General features: G+C 36.4%; 1 protein-coding gene across 1 annotated transcript; it reads left to right on the top strand.

Moving 5' to 3' along the window:
• The first annotated feature begins 645 nt into the window (after positions 1-645).
• On the top strand, positions 646-13,444 carry LOC128666391 (lysozyme C-1-like). The gene is made up of 4 exons (XM_053720971.1): positions 646-784; positions 1,975-2,133; positions 9,747-9,825; positions 13,384-13,444. The coding sequence occupies exons 1-4, from the start codon at positions 646-648 to the stop codon at positions 13,442-13,444; spliced, it is 438 nt and encodes a 145-aa protein (XP_053576946.1).
• The last annotated feature ends 8,074 nt before the right edge of the window (positions 13,445-21,518 follow it).

The raw sequence follows: 21,518 nt of genomic DNA, 5'->3' as shown, positions 1-21,518 counted from the left end.
CAATAAACTCTCTTTCGTTTAGTGCGACAATCATAATCTGGCGCAAAATGTTTACTTAAACTTATTTTTATTATTTATTTACTTGTTTTTTCTGTAATTTATTTATGCTGCATAGTAACTGACCCTACAACATGTTGCAAAGTGATTACTTAGATTAGTACATTAGTAATAGCATGTGTATATAAAAAATACTTTAGGGTTTCTTTAATGGAGAAAAGGACTGCATAAAAGGGACCTTAAACTCAGTTTAAATTTCCCTTTAAATAGATCAAATAAATTATGTAATTTAAATTCTGATGTTCTAAAACAGAGTTATAACTGTTTTGTAAAACGATTCATATTTGGCAGGACAGGCTAAGATGTTACTAAAGTAGTAATGAGTTATATTTTAGTCTTTTTGATATAGGTAACAGAAAAAAAAGAGCCTAAATAATTTTGGTCACACCTAAATATATGTATTTTTCAATAAAAGATTAATTTAACAATTTACAAATTATTGTTCCTTATGAAGACTTTATTATAGGACTGGCAGAATAAATGACATCACATTTCCTTATCTGATTTTTCATTTTCACTTTATTACATGCATTTGCATATAAATAGCTGGTACTTGCAGTTGAAATAAAGTCAAACATAATTACAAAGATGAAGCTGATCCTATGTCTGTCTCTCCTTACCTGTCTGGCATGTTGGATAGAGGCAAGAAGATACTCTCAATGTGAACTGCTCAAAATATTTAGAAAAACTAGACTGGATGGATATCGTGGCATTGGTGCTGCTACATGTATGTATAATAATAGTTATATATTCTTGTTATTTATTGTCTCATATTATTATATATTAATATTCATCCCTAAATAAAAATTGATGCTGTAGGTATAATAAGTAATAAATAAATTTGACATACAGTATATAGGTATAGTAAAGTAGTACGTGATTAAATGTACAGATAAATACTTCTAATATACCTTATGTAAAGGCTTTGAATAAATAATAACACATCTGAGATATGTTAAGAAGAACCTACAACTAAAGATATTTTCTTATTGTTTTTGAGTTTTTATTTGAAAATTAAAGCAACCTTGGTGTTATTTCATGGTTTATATTCTACACAGCATTGCACAGATCAGCTAGGATCAATTTAAAGTGACATGGTATTCAAAATATTACTCTAATGTATGTGAAACAGCAGCAGTTAAACATATTACAATTATATATCTTTTGCATTAAAATGTAAAGTAAAAGTGTGTTTAAATTTAAAATAAAACTACCAGGCAGTGCATAATTTTGTAAAACTGTGACTCCTCTGCTCAATGGATGATAGAAATAACTTGGTTTATTCAGCGCAAGAACATTCATTTTATAATCAGCAAACAAAGAAAGAACACTCTAATACATTTTAAATGTGTAATATATTTTTTTTAGTATTATGTCTCGTTAAAAATGAAAGACTATGGGACCTATTTATGAAAGGACTGTCGGACATGATCCGACATTGCAGATCATGTCCGACAGACCTTGCTGAATGCGGAGAGCAATACGCTCTCCGCATTCAGCATTGCACCAGCAGCTCTTGTGAACTGCTGGTGCAACGCCGCCCCCTGCAGATTCGCGGCCAATCGGCCATTAGCAGAGGGGTGTCAATCAACCCGATCGGATTCGATCAGGTTGAATTGCGGCGATGTCTGTCGTCCTTCTCAGAGCAGACGGACAGGTTATGGAGCAGCGGTCTTTAGACCGCTGCTCCATAACTTGTATTTCTGGCAAGTCTGAAGGCTCGTCAGAAACACGGGCATCCTTACAGAGCTTGATAAATTGGCCCCATTGCCTTCCTCAATAACTGGACTACCATTTCTACTGTAGACTGAACTCCTTTAGAAACAACACAATCTCATTCACTTAAATTTTGTACATTTTATTTTATAATTCTAAAAATATATTTTCCAAACCCTATTTCATTTGGTTATTTAACAGGGATATGCATTGCTAAGCATGAGAGTAACTACAGAACTAATGTAGTGAATAACAATGGACCAAGTCGTGATTATGGAATTTTTCAAATTAACAGCAGATGGTGGTGCAATGATGGGAAGACTCCAAAAACTGCAAATGGGTGTAAAAAATCATGCAGCAGTAAGTACTAGTAATAAATCATGAATTTTCTTATTAATTTAATAGTATAATCTATTGTATCATGGTTTCCATTGATTAGTTTGTAAAACATTGTTTAATTACATTTATCCTGACATTTTTCTGTGGGACATTTGAACTGTGGTCCAAAAATGAATGGCTTTGAGGGCATAAGGAAGGGTTTGTGGAATCCAAGGGGGTTTAGGTGGTAGAAGGGAGTTTTACAGGTTTCTTTGGTCAAAATTTAAGTTAGTTTCGGTTGGATTTGGGCTGCCTGACAGTAGGGTTGGTGTGAAGACATGGCTATCATAAAAGATTAATACAGCCTGGAAGGTCTCTATAACTTCAACCACTTCACCAGCTATATCAATTGTTATGCAGGCCTGGACTGAACATAGGGCATTGGCTCAGTGTGATGGGCCAGCTGCATGCTGGGGCTTCTTGCCTTAGTGCTGCCCAGTCACCGTCATTATTATTTGTGCATGATGCAGGGCCAGCCCTGCCTCCCTCTGCCTTCCTGTGTCTGTGAGCCAGGTCACGGCGGTCCCATCTAATTTCTGAGAGCCATATCAAGGACAGGTCCCATCCCACAGCATTACACCAAAATGATCCTCCTCACAATGGTTTCCTCTGTAGGTTCCTAAATGACTCAATGCAAAGCTGTCTCCTCTAAAGGATTTGCCTTCAGTTCAGAATCGGTTTATGACAGCTTCCGACAACTGCACACCTGGGTAGGTAAGAAATATAGCATACTGCCCTCTTTCTGTTATCACCTTGTGTCTACCTGTAAATAGTACAATTTTGGGTTTACCTGTGTCCTTCCCCTTGGCCAGGGGCATAACTACAGGGGTCTCAGAGGTCTCTGTTAAGACTGTGCCCACATGTATACGGCCCCCCTCTGTTCCTTTGGTCAGTAGTGTCATTCCTACAGCTGGGCCTGGTTGTGTCTGGACTCCACTGCAAAAGGGATCTCCCAGTATATATCTATGGTGGCAGGATTTAAAAGATAGCTGCCACATTGCTATACAGAAAAACCTGTCATCATATTTGTGCAGGAAGGCTTTGTGATTGCATATTGTCTGGCATGGACTAACCATGAGGCAAGAATGGCAGTTACAATGAAGCAGCTTCTCTTGATAGGGCCTGTTGATGTCAATGGGTGCCTGTTTTTGTGTGATTGAGGATGTCAGGTGTGCTTTGCACGTGCATTGGGTGCCTGTGGATGGCTGTGTCTGTTATTTCTCATTTATAGTGCAGCTGATGTGTTATAAAGTGCTCAGTGTGGGAGGAGTGAGCTGCAGGCCTATTTTTGGTCCCATTCTGGCCCTGTTATTTTTATTCCATTATTATTATTATTATTATTATCGGTTATTTGTAGAGCACCAACAGATTCCGCAGCGCTAATACAACTCACTCACTAAAGATTACTCATCACCCCATAGAGAATCCACCATATAAAACTGGTTGAAGCTACTCTGGTTGTTGAGAAACTTGAATGACTTATTAGAAATTAATTGTAAGCAGTGGCGACACATCACACACAGACACACACATAAATACATACATACATACACAAATACACACACACATACATACAGACACACACATAAATACATACATACATACACAAATACACACACACATACATACAGACACACACATAAATACATACATACATACACAAATACACACACACATACATACAGACACACACATAAATACATACATACATACACAAATACACACACACATAAATACATACATACATACACAAATACACACACACATAAATACATACATACATACACAAATACACACACACATAAATACATACATACATACACAAATACACACACACATACATACAGACACACACATAAATACATACATACATACACAAATACACACACATAAATACATACATACATACACAAATACACACACACATACATACAGACACACACATAAATACATACATACATACACAAATACACACACATAAATACATACATACATACACAAATACACACACACATACATACAGACACACACATAAATACATACATACATACACAAATACACACACACATACATACAGACACACACATAAATACATACATACATACACAAATACACACACATAAATACATACATACATACACAAATACACACACACATACATACAGACACACACATAAATACATACATACATACACAAATACACACACACATACATACAGACACACACATAAATACATACATACATACATACACAAATACACACACACATACATACAGACACACACATAAATACATACATACACAAATACACACACATAAATACATACATACATACACAAATACACACACACATAAATACATACATACACAAATACACACACACATACATACAGACACACATAAATACATACATACATACACAAATACACACACATAAATACATACATACATACACAAATACACACACACATACATACAGACACACACATCAATACATACATACATACATACACAAATACACACACACATACATACAGACACACACATAAATACATACATACACAAATACACACACATAAATACATACATACACAAATACACACACACATACATACAGACACACACATAAATACATACATACATACACAAATACACACACACATACATACAGACACACACATAAATACATACATACATACACAAATACACACACATAAATACATACATACATACACAAATACACACACATACATACAGACACACACATAAATACATACATACATACACAAATACACACACACATACATACAGACACACACATAAATACATACATACATACACAAATACACACACATAAATACATACATACATACACAAATACACACACACATACATACAGACACACACATATTTTTCTGATTCAGATAAAGCAAATAATTTTTAAATTTACTTTTGTTGTCAATTTATTTTGTACTCTTGGTATCCATTGTTGAAAAGCAGATGGCCATATAGTGCTCCAGACACATGCACACTCCTCAGCCTGCCTACCTGCTTCTTTTTTTTTTTTAAACAAAGAATACCAAGGCAATGGAGTAAAATTGACAAGTGTAGTACTTTGGAATTTATTTTTTATAAATATGTTATTTGCTCTGTCTGTTTATGAAATACAATTTAAGGTTTGATGTCCCTTTGATAAGGATCCAGCACACAGTGTCCATTTTATTTTATTTAAACTGTAACATGACCAGTGGCGTCACTAGGGTTGGTGTCACCCGGTGCGGTAACTCATGGTGTCACCCCCCCAGCGGGAAAAAGAACAGGACAGGATACAGCTCAGCACCATGAAGAAGAAAACTGAATCTTAATATGAACTTTGCGTATACTACGCAATGATACATGCATAGCTGGATTATATTTTATTCCTCCTCCTCTGGGTTTCCCCTATCTAGATGTTGCCTGCCACAGTGCCCTGTAGTGATGCGGCCAATGCCAGATTAAAGGGACTGTAGACTGTAAAGTTGTTTTTATATGAATGTATTTTCAATGAGCTGTTGTACCAGCTGCAGAGTATAACATTTATGAGAAATTGCATTTTTTCGGTTTATTTGTGTATATGAAGTAGCTGGTTTTGTGCTTTTAAACCACAACCTATTACAATGGGTTGAGCTTCAGGTAATATCAGATCTCATTATGTTATCACTTTTATGTACACAGACTTGCTTCCTTATCTTATATTTGTCTGGAAAACCAAAGCTCAATGCTTAGAGAGAACAATGGAAAATTTTATACAGGGTTCATAATACAGCTAAAACAACGTTTCAAACCAGCAATTGGTTCTTAGTCATGTCATGACTAAGAACCAATTGCTGGTTTGAAATGTTGTTGTTGCTGTATTATGGACCCTGTATAAATAAAGGTGCTTTATTCATTATTTGGAGGCTGGAAATCTTTTTGGAATCTGTACAGACATACACAGACAGACACATACATACACGCACACACACACAGATATAAGTATAGAGATACACACACTGAGAAACTGACACACACACATACAAACACAGAGACACAGAAACTCATATAGAGGCATAGACACACACATACAGAGAGACAGACATACTGGTACTGACACACACAGATACAGAGTGTTTTGGGTGACAGGACACTAAATTATTACTGATGTCTCTGTACAGACATACACAGACTGACACATAGACACACAAAGATATAAGCATAGAGATACACACATGCAAACACAGAGACACAGAAACTCATATAGAGGCACAGGCACACAGACGCTGACACAACAGAGACACTGGAAAATATTACAGAAAGCCAATGCACTTTTTAATAAAGATGGGTGTTATATAACTTGCAATGACCAAACCATGAGAAACTGCACTAAGAGCTGCTGAGACCCTGCATCTCCTGAAAGTTCATTGATGATGAAATCCATGACCTTAACAACGTTCTTGCTTAGCCACTCTGAATATCCATGACAAGCCTACACTCATCTCAAGCATACAGCAGGATGCCTTTCTGCTTCCACTAGTTGCTCTGCATGTATTCAACCTACCGGGATTTCTACAGCTCTGCTTTATTTCATTTCAGCAGAGCCTGTACTCTGTTGAAATGAAATGAAGCAAGAGAGGCGATAAAGCAGCCTCACATAATCGCTACATTTCTGGATAGCAGCAGAGAAAAGAACAAGCAATGCTGTAAAAGCCTCAGGTATTAACAAAGAAATAAATACAATATTGTACCTCTAGAGCGAAGGCCTAAAGCCAGCCCTGCCTACCAGAACTCCTCACTGTACTTACATGACATTCCCCTGTCATAACGTTTTTTTCCAGTATGGCTGACAAGGTGACAGCCACACAGTGACAACGCTTAATCATCTTCTAGATGTCAAAATCTGCAATGTAGTCATGTCTGCAGACATTGCAGATTTTGACATCTAGAAGATGATTGAGTGCTGTCACTTCTGCCACCTTGTCAGCCATACCAGAAAAAAACTAGACATGTGCGATTCGGTTCGGTTAAATTCGGAAATTCTGCAAATTCGGCGATTCGGATCGAACCGAATTTCCGAATTAAAATGTTGCCGAATTTTCTGAATCGAATCGAATCGATTCGTAAATTCAGATGGCCATTGGGATTACACTAGTATTATACAGTATGTTAGGTTAACACCTAATATACAGTATAATACTAGTCTAATCCCACCTAACACTTACCGAATTTCCGAACCGAATCAAACCGAATCCAGCCGAATTTCTTCGAATCCGAATAGATCCGAAACAAATCGATTCTAAATTTTCCGAATTCAAATCGATCCGAACCGAACTTCGAAAAATTCCGAATAGATCCGAACCGAACCGAAATGAATTTTTTCGCCATGCACATGTCTAAAAAAAACATTATGACATGGGAATGTGCAGCAGCCAGCATTTTATACATTCTCTAAGGAGACCATCACCAAGCTAATGTGGTTTGTTTTTTGTCTGACTGTGGAGTGAGCTGTGTGTCCTAGTAAGTAAAATTACAGTGGTACACAACTAGCGCCTGCTAACAGAAGGCCCTTGTGCTTTGGTAGATTGACACCTAGCTGTCAAACGGGATAGTCAAATAAGGAGAGTGTAACCAAAGCGCCTAATCTGACGCAGGCTGGGTCTTAGTGAACAATTAAGCACTTGCTTTTAAGCACTTGATTTACAGTACATAAAATTATTTATTTATGATTTTACAGTTCATAAAAGACAAAAACATGGATCCATGTAATTAATAAACAATGGTTAAAAGACTTCCAAAACGTCATTAAATGAATTTAAAAACAATGACCATATCAATATAGAGGTACAAATAAATCAATATTTATACCAGTAAATATTCGAAGGAATCTGTCTGGTTGTAACTAAATGTTGAAAGTGATTATGCAAAGGGTCCAAGAAGAATAGTGTCCATAAAAATAATGTCTATAACAATGTTCAAAATAATATGAGTCCCTTGTGAATTGTATCCAATAGAAATAAAATGATGAGTGACCAATTGAATAAAACAATTAGAACAATGGGTGTACAGTCGACTATGTCTTACAATTTGGAGCCTTTAAACATATAAAGTGTCTTCAAAAATTAGTATATTTTGTAAAAAACGGTATACTTTAAAATCAAAGTGATGAAAAAATAGCAGTGATGAAAAAATTAATGACAGTGGTAAAAAAATGAAAAATGAAACAGTGCAAAAAATATGCAAAACTAAATAAAAATATATATTCAAATTTATTAGTGTCCAAAAAATTGTTTTTAAAAAAATTATTAATTAGTGACCAAAAATGTTTGCAAACTTTAAGTGTGGAATACAAAGTGCTTCATAAAAAACTGGCCAGTGTAAATAGGTGTTTAAATCATTAACCCTCAAGTGTCCGATGTAGTTGGTTTAATGTCAGTCACTCTAATAGTGTATTATGCTAGAATTTTGAGTGACTAGCTGCAATAAAAAGGGGGGTTCTAACTCCTTATGTAGTGTCTTAATGGTATTCAGCTCCCCAGAAAAGTGTATTATTAGTATTCAACTCTCTTGAAGATTGTATTAACAATTCCCTGATTGGTCCTTCTGTAAAAGAAAAATACAATAGTGTAGATCATTTTTTAATAAAAGTATTGAATGAAAATAGGCTTACCAGTGGTCAACGCGTTTCAGCCTCTCAAAGGCCTTTATCAAGACTGGTTGTTTGTCTGTATCTGGTGGCCTTTTATACCGGACTTACTCCAAACCGGAAGTGTACTTTCCTAACATTTCTTTGGTTCTTTGGTTATAGTGTTAAATTAAATAATTAAAGTGTTAAAGTATATAATAATATATTCATTTAATTAATTTAACACTATAACCAAATAAAAAAATAACATAAATGAACGGAAATATTAGGAAAATACACTTCCGGTTTTGAGTAAGTCCGGTATAAGGAGACCGTCACCAAGCTAATGTGTTTTTTTTTGTCTGACTGTGGAGTGAGCTGTGTGTCCTAGTAAGTAATCCTGTTGTTGTGTGACTTGCCCCTTTCTTTGATGTCTGCAGTGCTGGCTGGATCTGCACCTTCCCGCGCTCTCAAGTTCGATCTGCATTGCCTGGATGGCTCCTCCCTCTTCCTCTCCAGTCTCCAGTCATGTGTTCCTTGTGCTGTGTAGGAATGTGACTGGCTGGCTGGAACTGGAGTAGGCTAGCTTAGCAGCATGGGGTATATGGGAGTTCTTCCGACTTAACCCGGGAAGCACGCTGCTCATATTACTACTCAGTCAGTCAGTCTAAAAATAAAATACACTGGCCCAAATACAAATATGTAAATATATCCGTTGACCCGTTCCCAAACTTCACACAAGCACCGGGGGTTGGCAGGGGCAAGTATTAACTAGGGGGGCAATTGCCCCCTTGCCCCCCTGTATCGACGTCACTGATTGTAAGGACAATTTATTGCCAGGTAATGTAAACGAAGAGAAAGAACAGCAGGAATAAAGTTAAAAACAGGTATCTTTCACATAAACTATAAATTAATCTTATTCAATTAATATCTCCTGTTTTATCTATTATCATTTTAGGCTTTCTGAATAATGACATCACTGATGATATTGAATGTGCTAAAAGAGTGGTCAGGGATCCTCAAGGTGTGAATGCTTGGTAAGAAAATGAAATGGATATTCTTTATGTACAAATCATACATTGCCATTGTTGTTATTGGCAAACATTGTGCTGAACCTGAAATGATACCTCTGTAGCCTTTTTCTACTTTATTTGATTAATTTATTGATCACCCTGGTCAACTCCAATGTTACTCCATGTAAGAGAGTACAGAGTCAGCAAACCACTTGCTATTTAAGTGTATTTAAGTAAATTTTAGTACAGTGCTTTGTAACAAAACAAAAATAAAAAGTAATTAGCACATTTAAAACAAGACCTGACAACATTATTAGAACTGGTTCTTTCATTAAGCCTATTTTGTTTCCTTCTGCTAGATTTATAATATAATCTTAAACACACAATCAGTACATTTAAAGAGCGGCAGAGGATTAATCCATACTTTTCTATTTGATTCTAACAATAATGTTTTACTTATTTGCAACATAGACTATTTCTTGCCTTTCTTACATAATTATGTATTAACAAGAACAATGTTTATTAAATTCCTTAGCTATGTATTAAAGTTTGAAATGTTTTATATACAGTATTTATTTAAAAAAAGATGGTATATTTTTACTTTGACATTTTTAATCTCCCATGTTCATATATTGGGGCCTATTTATTAATGTGCGAGCGGACACGATCCGATATTGCGAATCATGTCCGCTGCACATTGATAAATGCTGACAGCATACGCTCTTGGCATTTTTAATTGCACCACCATACTCATGGTTAATATAATGGAAAAACAATTATATAATAGTATAACACATGGCACGTCTATGATCTACCAAATTTACAACCAAAATGAATGTTAGTGTTTATTATGTTGTTAAAATTGAAATATTTAAACCTAGGTACTGAAATATATGAGAAAATATTACCAACAATAACACTTCTTCTTAGAAGAAAACATGACACCAATAAGGGCAAAAATAACACATATCCATGGAAAAACATACATACAATGGTATAACACACGGCACATCTATGATCTATCAAATTTACAGCAAAAATGAGTATCGATATATAACCAAAACATCTGTGAATTAAGCAGAGGATGAAGTCCACCTTAAGTTAAAATCAGTAGTCGACCTTAAAACGCAAGTCAGCATTAGACACATTGATCCTAACTGGCTGTACATACGAGATTGACAGCCAAGACTAACAAATGAAAATAGGGTAGAGGCGGAACTTCCGCAATGGAAAATAAATAAAGGCTTTGAAAATCGGCGGCCCGCCACCTTTGATAAAGCCGTAACTGGCGAAACGCGTCAGGGGGGTTGTGTGGGACAATGGGGTCCCACTAAAGTGCGATATATATGTATTTTAATGTAATCTATCTCCAATAGTGTAAAACGAACAAGTAATGGGAAGCGTAATAGACAGTGTGTGAATGCATGCCAGTGTGTAAGGGTTAAACTTGATAAGCACCGAAACAGAACTTATGGGTAACTTTATTTAAACAAACAACCCGAGAGTAACCGCACTAGTGTTACAAGGGAACTTAACCCAGCAAAGGCATCGGCTGCTAATAGACTTATAACCGAACCTGACTTAGCATTAGTGACACACTGCATTACTAAGCTGTAGTGAATAACAGCGTGGAGCGGTAGCCAGGGAATTATGGCAAATATCATTACAAGTAAACCATAAAGATACAGTACACTGCCACACTCAGCTGTAGTAAACAACAGCGTAGAGCGGCAGTCAGGGAACCGTTGTTAGAATTATTACAAGTTAACATAACGACACAATACCGGGTGTTGGTTATGACTTACATAGAAGTATAATTATCAGTTAAGGTTAATGGGTATCAAGTGAAACTAAACTCAGAGGCTGAATATAATTAATAACTCACATAGAAGTACATCTATCAGCTATGGCTATGAATATTGAGTAAAACCGAAACTCAGAGGCAGAACATATTTATAATCACAGATATCAGAGCCCACAGCAAGGAAACAAAATGAGAGTGCTGTAATATCGTAAACTTATAAAAACACTTCAGAATTACACATTACGTGTGTTATAAGAGTAAAATTAAAAACAAGCTTTCACTATAAAGACAACCAGTCTTTCAATTCCTAGCAAGAAACCGAAATCAAAGTGTTGCAACATTGTACGCTTAAAATAACACTGCAGAATTACATTCTATATGGTTAGCTGGGGAATATACCCAATACATAGAAGCCAAGTACTAATAAGTTGAATAAAATCTAAAAGTGGATGTTGGAACTATAAACAAAACAGTCTCTGAGCACCCAGTAAAGAAAGAGACAGAGATATATATATATATAAATAATCACCCCGCCATCCATATGAAAAAGGGTTTGCACAAAAAATAAACAAGACAAAAAGAAAGATTTTGAATAGTGGGTCCTAGAGCAAAATTACTCGTTAAAATTCAAGCAAATTGGTGTCTTTATTGAATCAAGTATTCAGAACTATACAGTAAAAACACACGCAACACAAATATGAGATCACTTTATTTATAAGGAGTGAAGAAAAATCATAGGTTTCCAATCATATGTGGGAAGAATTTATGTAATAACCTCGAATATAAGAGATAATCAAACACGAGCACACGTACCTTTACATAACCAAGTACAACAGATCTCAAGATACCCAACTATTACCAAGTTCTATGTATTAATATAAATAAAATCTGACAATCCCTGCTGTCACTCAGGTTTAATCACAACCCACTTTACACTAATTTAAGTCTCGAAGAACATAAGAGACTACCAAATACAACCAATACCCATTACAAGTTTGTGATCAATCTGGTTTTATTAATAAAATAAAGTACCGACTAGTCTAACTAAACCACGTACACAAGTATTAAAAAAGCCGGTCACTTGAGCAATTCGACAAAAACCAGAAATAATTGACACTTGCTATTCAGAGATAGAGAGATTTTAATTTGTTTGTTTGTGTTCACCCATTTTTTAAAGTGAGAAATAAAAGTTAAATTTTAAAGGCATCAGTGGCTCTACCGCAGTCTGGGCAGAGAGTGCTACATAGCATTTCTTTCATGGGAACTAATCCCAATTTGTTTGCAAGTTCTGGTGAACTGTTGGTGCAATGCTGCCCCCTATAGCAGGGGGTGTCAATCAACCCGATCGTATACAACCGGGTTGATTTCTGTCTGCCGTCTCAGAGCAGGTGGACAGGTTACGGAGCAGCGTTCTTTAGACCACTGCTTCATAACTTCTGTTTCCGGAGAGCCTGAAGGCTCACCGGAAACACAGGGCATCAAGCTCCGTACGGAGCTTGATAAATATACCCTTTAGTCATAAGGGGTATAATTTTTTATATGATATTTGTTTTCAGGTATTATATAGTATAGTATTTTTTTTCTTGTAATCTTTTCTATTTAATGGTTATTGAGTAGAAGACTTTTGCTTTACCGATCTTATCTAAGAACCTACCACTTCTATCACCTTACACTGAGAAGTAGATCACAATCTTTCTGATATTTGCTCTCAATAAGTTTACAGTTAAGCTAAATGTTACTTTTGTAATTATTTTGAATGATTTATCTTCACTTGTTAGGGTCGTCTACAGAAAATACTGCAAAGGAAAGGATTTGCGCAAGTATGTTAGGGGATGCTGAAGATGAACAGCAATATTGTAAAGAAACAACTTCATCTTGCTGTCTACTCCTTCGAAAGAATGCAGCGGCTTGGTTTTGCAAATGTAAAACTTCCATAAATGTTTGTTTCACTACATCTAAAAAAATAAAAGTAGCTTACTGCATAATTATTGTGTTTATTTTTAGTTCTAATTTTTATTAAATATCCAGTGATAATCTATTTTCAGCAATAGAAGGACCCTAATTATAATAGAACCTTTGAAAAAATAGTGTATTGACCAACAACAAGAATAATAAGGAGATTGTCAACAAGTGGATAATAGCGCTACCTGAGAAGTACCTCAATAGTTAAAAAGGGTGATTAAATACAGTAGAAATGCATAATCATCAAATGCAAAGACAATACAATAACAATTTAAATTTCAAACAGGAAGTAGCTTTTTTTATTCTGAACAATTTTCCAAGTTGCCTTTCATTTCCCTGTACCTTGAATAACAAGACAGCCATCAGATAAACACAGACTCATATTTGTGTGTGAGCTGTGAACGTTTTGCTTTTAAAGAACCAGTAAATACAATAGAATTGAATTATCAACACATATGTGATAAAAAGACAATGCAATATCACTTAGTCTGAACTTCAAATCAGTAGTTAATCAAAGTTATATCTATTTCCAATTTCATGTGACAGCCATCAGCCAATCACAAATGCGTATATGTATATTCTATGAATTCTTGCACACGCCCAGTAGGAGCTGATGACAAAAAAAAGTGTAAATATAAACAGAGTCTGCACATTTTGTTAATGGAAGTAAATTAGAAAGTTTGCATGCTCTATCTGAAACATGAGTTTAATTTTGACTTGAGTATCCCTTTAAACAAAGGATACAAACAGATTAAAGTAAAATCTTATAATGGAAGTTTATTGTAAAGGGTTTGTTTGTTTTTTGTTAAATTACATGATTCATATGAATCATGGAGGTTTAATTGTAACTTTTGCATTCCTTTAAATGTAACCTTCGTCACAGGACTTACCAAGAACAGTGGTAGGACCAGCTATTGACAGGAGAAATATGAATAATCACAAACACACAGTTCCTGACAGCAAGGCAGAAAAGTCTATGGCTAACTGCGTGCCCACATTTGTCAATAAACCAGGCTACCTACCATTTCCCCATGTTACTTGCCTACCAGTCTTGACCCATGTAATAATTCTTCTAAAATCACTCCTGCACCTACATCTTGTCACTAATTAACTTTTTGCCTAACCTACTGTCAAACCAATAACGAAAAACTGAACATGTCCTTAAAAAAATTAAATTATCTTTTCAGCAATTTCTATGTTACATTGATTTCTCATTTACTATGATAACACTACAATTACATCCACTGATTAAACCTACTGCCTTGACTTCATATTTAACGCCAGGCACTCTTTCAAAAATTAATATTCTGGAAATCATGCAGTCTTGCATGTGTCTATTCCTCGAATTTCAAGAAACTCCAGCCACCAATTTCATTAAAAGACCTTTATTCTTTTGTCATGGGTCCCATTGATAATACAACGTTTCAAGCCAGCATTAGGCTCTTAGTCATGTACACTTTAGCTATACAGGTTTCTGTTACTTATACCTGCACCTGTTAATCATTCACCTGATGTTAATTAACCCATTCCATGAGGAACACAACCATTGCTATTGCAACAGTGACATCTTGTGGATGAAAAATATAGTACACCACTGTTTTTATTTTGAATTTTTCAGTGTTCTTTCATGGAATGGATAAACACCATCACATATTCTTAAAACCACATAAAACCTATATACAATTTAAAAAGAGGAGCATAAAATCCCAATATCTATAGAGCCACAGTGATAGGGATCAATGTACATAATACATTCTCATTATCATAGATTCAGACAAAAAGATAATCATACAGATAAATTTAAAGAGATGTACCTTCCCAAAAGGCACCTGTTTTTTAAGAGAAATATCTACAATCCTATTTGCCAATATTTGACCAGTTATTATTGTCCTTAAATATTAATGTCTGTACCCATGTCTATACCCATAGTGTATTTATTCTTTAACGTATCTATATGGCGTACTACATAATTGATTAAAAGTCAACAAAACAGACTCCAATCAAAGTCTTTATTTAGACCCCTAGGGGTCAGGCAATCTAATTTATAAATCCAGAACATCTCCCTCATTTTAAGGAGTTGTTCTCTATCACCACCCCTCCTTGGTTTCATTACCTGATCTATAATAAGGAATCTAAGTTGACTAATATTGTGACCTGCAGAGAGGAAGTTAGAGGACACAGGAGCCTCCATATTTTTACATCTTATGTTTGATTTATGTTCTGTTATCCTCTCCCTTACCTCTCTGCAGGTCTCGCCTATATAGATAAGTCCACATGGACACTTGATCATATAAATAGCAAAAGTAGTTCTGCATGTAAAGTATTTATTTATTGTAAATTTCCGTCCGCTAGTTGGATGATAGAAGTTTTTTCCTTTTATCATAGAACTGCAATGACTGCAGTTCAAGCACGGATAACAACCATTGTTTTTACTACCAATTGTTAATTGGATATTTCTTTTAGCAGAACCTATGTCAGTGTGTACAATCAAATCCTTGATATTTTTATTTTTCTTATATACTACCATGGGCACCTGTTTGAATTCTTCCACTTGTGGATTACATTCCCTTATTATATGCCAGTGTCTTTTCAAGACACCGGTTATTTTTTGACTGAACCTATTATGTTGGGTGACAAATATTATGTTGTTCTCTCCTTTCTTACCTAGATTCCCTTGTTTCTGATTTTGTTTAAAACCAACTTCTGCATTTGCCAATTGTTCCATTATCAAGTTCCTAGGGTATTTTCTTGCAATGAATTTGTTAGCCATATCTCCCAATCTTTGTTTACATTTATTGCTATCTGACACAATTCTCTTAACCCTAGTGAACTGGCTCTTAGGTATTACTTTAAACACACTCTCTGGATGGCAGCTGCCATATTGTAGCAAATTATTCTTATCGGTCTTTTTTGTATATAGATCAGTTTCTAAAAAACCTTTTTCTTTATATACATAAGTGTCCAAGTATTCTATACCCACTTCACTCATATTCATACAAAATTTTAATCCTTTCACTGAGCAATTTAGATCTTCTATGAATGTTAATAGGCTCCCAACGTCGCCCCCCCACATGCCAAACACATCGTCAATAAATCTCCACCAGGAGACCCCATGAGTTTGACAAAGTGAATTAGAGTACACAAAGTGTTCCTCAAAGCTGTTCATAAATATGTTGGCGTATGTGGGGGCGACGTTGGAGCCCATTGCTGTCCCCTGTTTCTGAATGTAGTAAGTATCCATGAACAAAAAATAATTCTGATGTAATATTAAGGTTAATAGATCTATCAAAAAGCCAATTTCTGTAAGAGTGTAATTGCTGTCAGTTTTTAAAATATTCTCAACTGCTGCTATTCCACTTGTGTGCTTAATTGAAGTATACAAGCTGGAAACATCTAGTGTAAATAGTATGCATTTCTCACCAACCTGGCCCAAATCTTTAAGTTTAGACAGGAAGTCATTTGTATCTCTTATATATGAAGTGGTCTTCTGTATTAGGGGTTGTAAAACCTTATCCAAAAAAACTGAAATATTTGAAAATACAGAGCCTATTCCAGCCACAATAGGGCGCCCAGGTGGCTTAATCATGGTTTTATGGATCTTGGGTAACACATAAATGACAGGTCTAATAGGATTTTTTCAAACAAGGCATCTTTAAATTTTTCTGAAATGATCTCCCTCTTAACCGCTAGTTGTAATATATTCTCTATCTCCTTATTGATCTGGCCAGTAGGGTCCCTAGGTAATTTCTCATACACTTGGCTATCTGCTAACTGGCGTTCAATCTCTTGTATGTAATCAGACCTGTTAAGGATAACTACAGCCCCGCCCTTGTCCGCCTCCTTAATGATTATATCATTATTGTTTCTTAATGACTGAATTGCCAATTTATCCTTCTTATTCCTTTGTACCAACTTTCTTTTTGTTTCTTTCTTAAGTAAGTTTTTAATTTCTCTCTGAACCAAATTCATATAAGTTGTAACACTGTGGGTAGTTGAAGGTGTAAATTTACTTTTTTTAGTTATTCCAAAATCTTTAATGTTGTTAAATCTAACATTCTTATCAGTGACCTTAATGTGTGTCAAATTGGTGTCTTTCTGTAAAGAAAAATATATCTTCAATTTAAGTTTCCTAAAAAACCTGTGCAAATCTTGAAAAATTGTGAAATCATTGAAAGAATCATCTAAACAATACGATAATCCCTTATTTAATGCTAAGTGTTCCTCATCACTGAGGACATAATCAGACAGATTATATACCAAATTATCAGTGTCATAAATAACATTATTGTGCACATTCATAGATGCTGATTGTGAATTAACCTCCTGTGAAAAAACGTGATTAGAATTATGAGTAACATGTCCCAACATTTGATCGTTCAGAAAGTCACTATTAGAATAAATGACAGTATCAGTCTTTGCCCCAACGGGAGATTTCTGTATATGCCTGGATGAATTCTCACCACCGAAAACATCACCAGAGTCAGCGTTTGTGTCATGCTCTCTCACAACATTATCAGACACAGTTCTTTCAACAGTCCCCCTTGTTACATTTCTTACCAACAGCCGGTCCGGGGTATCAGCCCATGTATCCTCACATTGTGTCGGTCTCTCAATCGGAGTATCTTTGGCCTCTTCATACCTGACACTTGTGCTGGGCTGCTCTCCTATCCCCTCCGGTCTGTGTGCATTCAGTAGCGATAGCCGCCTCTCTGTACGCCGCGCGTACGGCGTGGTCGCTGACGTTGTGACGTCATCACTGGGCCCGCTCCGCTGTTTCCTGTGTTTCCTCCCGGCCCGGTGATATTGATATCCGAGTCCTCGGTTAAAAAACTAGCAGAGGATTCGGATCCACTGTTGACATCTCCTTGAGTTGCGGTCTGTCTCATTAGTCTTCTCTGGCCTCGCATACCGCCATTTGGGTTTTTGTTGAACCCTGTGTTCTGGCGCCATCTATAGACGATTCCGTGGCATTAATCCTGCTCATCTCTTATGAACTTCTGTCGTTTTCGGCTTTCCAGTTGCTTTCTATAGTCATTTACAGATTTCTCCACGTCCATGACCAGCTTTTTATATTCATCCAGGGGTAAGTTTTTCACAAGTTGTTCTTTCTGTGAGTTGATTTTCTCCTTGTATCCATTTATTTCCTACTGTGCAAACTCCACTGTCCAAGTGATGATATCAAAGGAACACTTGTTCAATATACTTTCAAATTTGTCAGTGTATTCCTTTCTGTCAGCAAATAGTGTTGGACATGTGGACATTCTTAACCCCCTGGGTATGCGCTGGACTTTATTTTACTCAGACAAGGTTATAGCATGTAGTTCAAGTACCATTTTTTTCTTACTCTCTTTTTCCAAAAATCTCCCTGTGGTTTCTGAGGGAGTAATGTTTAAAAAGTCTCTATTTCCCACTACTGTGGCATTAATATGCTGGGCAGTCTCCTCATCATACCCAAACACAGTGGGTCCCAATTGCATATTAGTAATTGTATTAGAGGCAATACCTTCAGCCATGTTGGTGTGCACGTTAATCCCAGGGCAGCATACAGTAGAATCAAAGTAATGGAAAACAGCACACCAATTTTCCTCTTTCAGTGGGGCACGGAGCAACAGACTTGCCAAGTCTCACCAAAGTCCATGAATTTCAAGAAACTCCAGCCACCAATTTCTTTAAAAGACCTTTATTCTTTTGTCATGGGTCCCATTGATAATACAACGTTTCAAGCCAGCATTAGGCTCTTAGTCATGTACACTTTAGCTATACAGGTTTCTGTTACTTATACCTGCACCTGTTAATCATTCACCTGATGTTAATTAACCCATTCCATGAGGAACACAACCATTGCTATTGCACAGTGACATCTTGTGGATGAAAAATATAGTACACCACTGTTTTTATTTCGAATTTTTCAGTGTTCTTTCATGGAATGGATAAACACCATCACATATTCTTAAAACCACATAAAACCTATATACAATTTAAAAAGAGGAGCATAAAATCCCAATATCTATAGAGCCACATTGATAGGGATCAATGTACATAATACATTCTCATTATCATAGATTCAGACAAAAAGATAATCATACAGATAAATTTAAAGAGATGTACCTTCCCAAAAGGCACCTGACTTCGATTGGAGTCTGTTTTGTTGACTTTTAACCCCTTAATGACAACTGACGTACCAGGTACGTCCTGCAAAAACTAGCAGTTAGTGACAATGGACGTACCTGGTACGTCAGTTGTTTAAGAGAGTGCTGGAAGCGATCGCAATTGCTTCCAGCAGCTCTCAGGGTATTGCAGTGATGCCTCGATATGGAGGCATCCTGCAATACCTTTTAACAAGTCTCCGATGCAGAGAGAGCCACTCTGTGGCCCTCTCTGCACCGGTATCAATGGTGCAGTGTTCCGGGGGGAAGGGAAGCAAAGAGGCGGCAGCGTGCGGGCGCGCGCGTGCACGTGGGGCGCGCGCGTACACGTGGGGGCCGCGCGCGTGCACGTGGGGCGCGCGCGCGCATATTAGCCACTGACACCAATGAAAAAAAAAAAGTTCAAAACATAAAAAAAATATATATATATATATATAAAAGGATCTGGGGGGGGTTGGGGGTATTGAGGGGTATTGAGGGGGGGCTGCTACACTACAGAAAAGTTTATAAATATTTTTGGGGGCAAAATTTATAAATATTTTTGGGGGCAAATTGGGTACTGCCAGTACCCAAGATGGCGGCAATTAAGTAGCAGGGAGGGTTATAGAGCTGTTTGGTGGGGGATCAGGGAGGTTGGGGGCTAAGGCAGGGCTCCATTACAGCAGAATACATTTTAAAAAAAAATAAAATAAAAAAAACTCCTTTTATTTAGTACTGGCAGACTTTCTGCCAGTACTTAAGATGGCGGGGACAATTGTGGGGTGGGGGAGGGAAGAGAGCTGTTTGGGAGGGATCAGGGGGTGGGATGTGTCAGGTGGGAGGCTGATCTCTACACCAAAGCTAAAATTAACCCTGCCAGCGCCCTACAAGCTACCTAATTAACTCCTTCACTGCTGGGCATAATTCACGTGTTGTGCGCAGCAGCATTTAGCGGCCTTCTAATTAACAAAAAGCAACGCCAAAGCCATATATGTCTGCTATTTCTGAACAAAGGGGATCCCAGAGAAGCTTTTACAACCATTTGTGCCATAATTGCACAAACTGTTTGTAAATAATTTCAGTGAGAAACCTAAAATTGTGAAAAATGTAAAGGTTTTTTTTATTTGCTCGCATTTGGTGGTGAAATGGTGGCATGAAATATACCAAAATTGGCCTAGATCAATACTTGGAGTTGTCTACTACACTAAACTAAAGCTAAAATTAACCCTACAAGCTCCCTACATGCTCCCTAATTAACCCCTTCACTGCTGGGCATAAAACACGTGTGGTGCGCAGCGGCATTTAGCGGCCTTCTAATTACCAAAAAGCAACCCCAAAGCCATATAAGTCTGCTATTTCTGAACAAAGGCGATCCCAGAGAAGCATTTACAACCATTTGTGCCATAATTGCAGAAGCTGTTTTTAAATAATTTCAGTGGGAAACCTAAAGTTTGTGACAAAATGTGTGAAAAAGTGAACATTTTTTTTAATTTGATCGCATTTGGCGGTGAAACAGTGGCATGAAATATACCAAAATGGGCCTAGATCAATACTTTGGGATGTCTTCTAAAAAAAAATATATACATGTCAATGGATATTCAGGTATTCCTTACAGATATCAGTGTTCCAATGTAACTAGCGCTAATTTTGAAAAAAAAGTGGTTTGGAAATAGCGAAGTGCTACTTGTATTTATGGCCCTATAACTTACAAAAAAAGCAAAGAACATGTAAACATTGGGTATTTCTAAACTCAGGACAAAATTTAGAAACTATTTAGCATGGGTGTTTTTTAGTGGTTGTAGATGTGTAACAGATTTTGGGGGTCA

This window comes from Bombina bombina, chromosome 1, assembly GCF_027579735.1.
Source record: "Bombina bombina isolate aBomBom1 chromosome 1, aBomBom1.pri, whole genome shotgun sequence".
NCBI classification, from domain to species: domain Eukaryota; kingdom Metazoa; phylum Chordata; class Amphibia; order Anura; family Bombinatoridae; genus Bombina; species Bombina bombina.
The sequence above is the reverse complement of the archived record's forward strand: the minus strand, read 5'-3'. Positions and strand labels throughout refer to the sequence as shown.

Bases quoted from the DNA above. Each gene is read 5' to 3' on its own strand.
- LOC128666391 (XM_053720971.1), top strand. From the start codon at position 646: ATGAAGCTGATCCTATGTCTGTCTCTCCTTACCTGTCTGGCATGTTGG. The intron at 785-1,974 runs GTATGTATAATA...GTTATTTAACAG, and splicing joins TGGCATTGGTGCTGCTACAT to GGATATGCATTGCTAAGCAT. The intron at 2,134-9,746 runs GTAAGTACTAGT...TTATCATTTTAG, and splicing joins GTGTAAAAAATCATGCAGCA to GCTTTCTGAATAATGACATC.